Source organism: Neomonachus schauinslandi, chromosome 1, assembly GCF_002201575.2.
Source record: "Neomonachus schauinslandi chromosome 1, ASM220157v2, whole genome shotgun sequence".
Lineage (NCBI taxonomy): Eukaryota > Metazoa > Chordata > Mammalia > Carnivora > Phocidae > Neomonachus > Neomonachus schauinslandi.
The window spans coordinates 68,540,907-68,542,846 of NC_058403.1; the positions used below are offsets into that span (position 1 = coordinate 68,540,907).

At 42.5% G+C, this 1,940-nt stretch overlaps 1 protein-coding gene across 3 annotated transcripts; it reads left to right on the plus strand.

Annotated features, from left to right (window-relative positions):
• Positions 1–1,150: 1,150 nt before the first annotated feature.
• LOC110582506 (mitochondrial import inner membrane translocase subunit Tim9-like) lies at positions 1,151–1,700 on the plus strand. Of its 3 annotated transcripts, none has more exons than XM_044914330.1 (2): positions 1,229–1,481; positions 1,569–1,700. In XM_044914330.1, exons 1-2 carry the CDS (start codon positions 1,340–1,342, stop codon positions 1,607–1,609), a joined length of 183 nt encoding a protein of 60 aa, XP_044770265.1. In that variant the 5' UTR covers positions 1,229–1,339; the 3' UTR covers positions 1,610–1,700. The 3 variants fall into 3 exon arrangements, with proteins under 3 accessions (XP_044770263.1, XP_044770265.1, XP_044770264.1); XM_044914329.1 differs by having other exon boundaries at positions 1,229–1,472; positions 1,557–1,700; XM_044914328.1 differs by having other exon boundaries at positions 1,151–1,700.
• The last annotated feature ends 240 nt before the right edge of the window (positions 1,701–1,940 follow it).

Consider the following 1,940-nt stretch of genomic DNA (forward strand, 5'->3'; position numbering starts at 1 on the left):
GTTTATTGTAGGTTCCAAGAAATTCCTTAAACTGGGTTAACCCCACCCCACCCCCAGGGGTTAACCAATTCTTAGAGATAGCAGAGGGCTGGCCAGGAGCATACTTTTCATATGTAAACCAACTAATTCTGAATCTGTCCCCCAAATCACCCCTTTTTATCTAACCCTCACACACTAAGCCAGTGTTTCCCTTGTCTAAACTGTCCCAGGGCCAGGCACTAGGCAACTAGAGAACACGGCTATAGCCCGAAGCCCACCAGAACTATTCCAATGAGCCAATCCTAAACTCCCTTGCCCTGTTTTTCCAACAGAAAGCCCCATAAAGCTGTGGTTCAGGCTTTCCCCTTGCTCCTGCTTCTCCTTCCTGACCAGAACCTGATGCTTTCCCTGTGGTCATGTGTGGCGTGGGATCCCCACCCCCCTTCTTCTGGGAAATGATAGCAAATTCCTTCAATGTCATTGACCTCTTCATGTCATCATGCATTCCCCTCCATAAATGAAGATCCTATGGGTACAAACAAGACAGGATCCCACTTAATTCATTTCAGTGAAGAATCACTTCCATTCCAGTTTCTAGGGCACCTTCATTCATAAAATGTCTCCATTCCCCTTTTTACAAATGGGCAGCATTTTTGGCCCAATTGTCATTTTGGGAGTTGCAAACAGGGCTATAAAATGGAAAGGGAGAACAACAAAGAGGAGAGAGCAGGAAGGGTGACAGTGTCCACACGAAAGCCTCAGACTCAGCTCTGTCCCTTCTTCTCTCCCAGATTCCAGGACCATAAGCCTCTTTTCTTCTACCATCTCCAAAAGTTGGTTCTGTCCAGGTACCATTGGTGGCTTGGCAGTGAAGCTACCAACTGAAGCTTCAAGACCCTTCACTTGCATGGAGTCCCTTCCAAAGATTATACCTAATTTCGTATTTGTAATTTGTATCTTTTAACTAAAGACAATCTCTAAAATCGGACAAGCTTCATACTCTAGAAAAACTGGGAGGGCAAGGACGGTCATGGTCCAGGGACCTCTGATGTGAGCCCTTCTCTTCCATCCAACCATTCCGGGCCTCAGTTTCCTTATCTGTAAAAGGAGGGGCTAACAGGGTGGCTTTGTCTTTTTTTTTTTTTTAAGATTTTATTTATTATTGGACCCAGAACCTCCGCTCCTAGACTCGACTGGCAGCACAGCCCCCCAGCCTCGCACTGGTGTCAGATGCGAGAGCCCATGCTTAAGTAAGAAATCAGTCATTGGAAAATTCAAGCAGAGGTTGGACAACTAATTTTCCGGAACAAAAGGAAACTCATGCATCAGAAAAGGTGACTAATAAACATACCAGTAGAATATGGCTGCACAAATACCAGAATCTGATCAGATAAAACAGTTTAAGGAATTTCTTGGAACCTACAATAAACTTACAGAAACCTGCTTTTGGGATTGCGTTAAAGACTTCACAACAAGAGAAGTAAAACCTGAAGAGACCACCTGTTCCGAACATTGCTTACAGAAATATTTAAAAATGACACAAAGAATATCCATGAGATTTCAGGAATATCATATTCAGCAGAATGAAGCCCTGGCAGCCAAAGCAGGACTTCTTGGCCAACCACGATAGAGAAGTCCTAATGGATGGACTTTTGATGAAAGATTGCCAGCAGGTGTTGTGATGGAAATGAGGATTCATCTGATAGAATCCCCTGAACGCAGTAGCCACCATATTAAACTGTCTGTCATAACTTTGGCAAATGGAAACAACTGCAGAAACAAAATTGCTATTTACGGAGAATAATCAAATAGGAGGTCTTATTGTTCAATGAAAATAATAAGATGCAACATTGAGGCCATTGAGGCCTTAAGATTCAGCAGCTTGGTAATTTCATTAGAAAAATAAACCACTGTTTCTTAAAAAAAAAAAAAGATTTTATTATTTATTTGAGAAAGAGAAC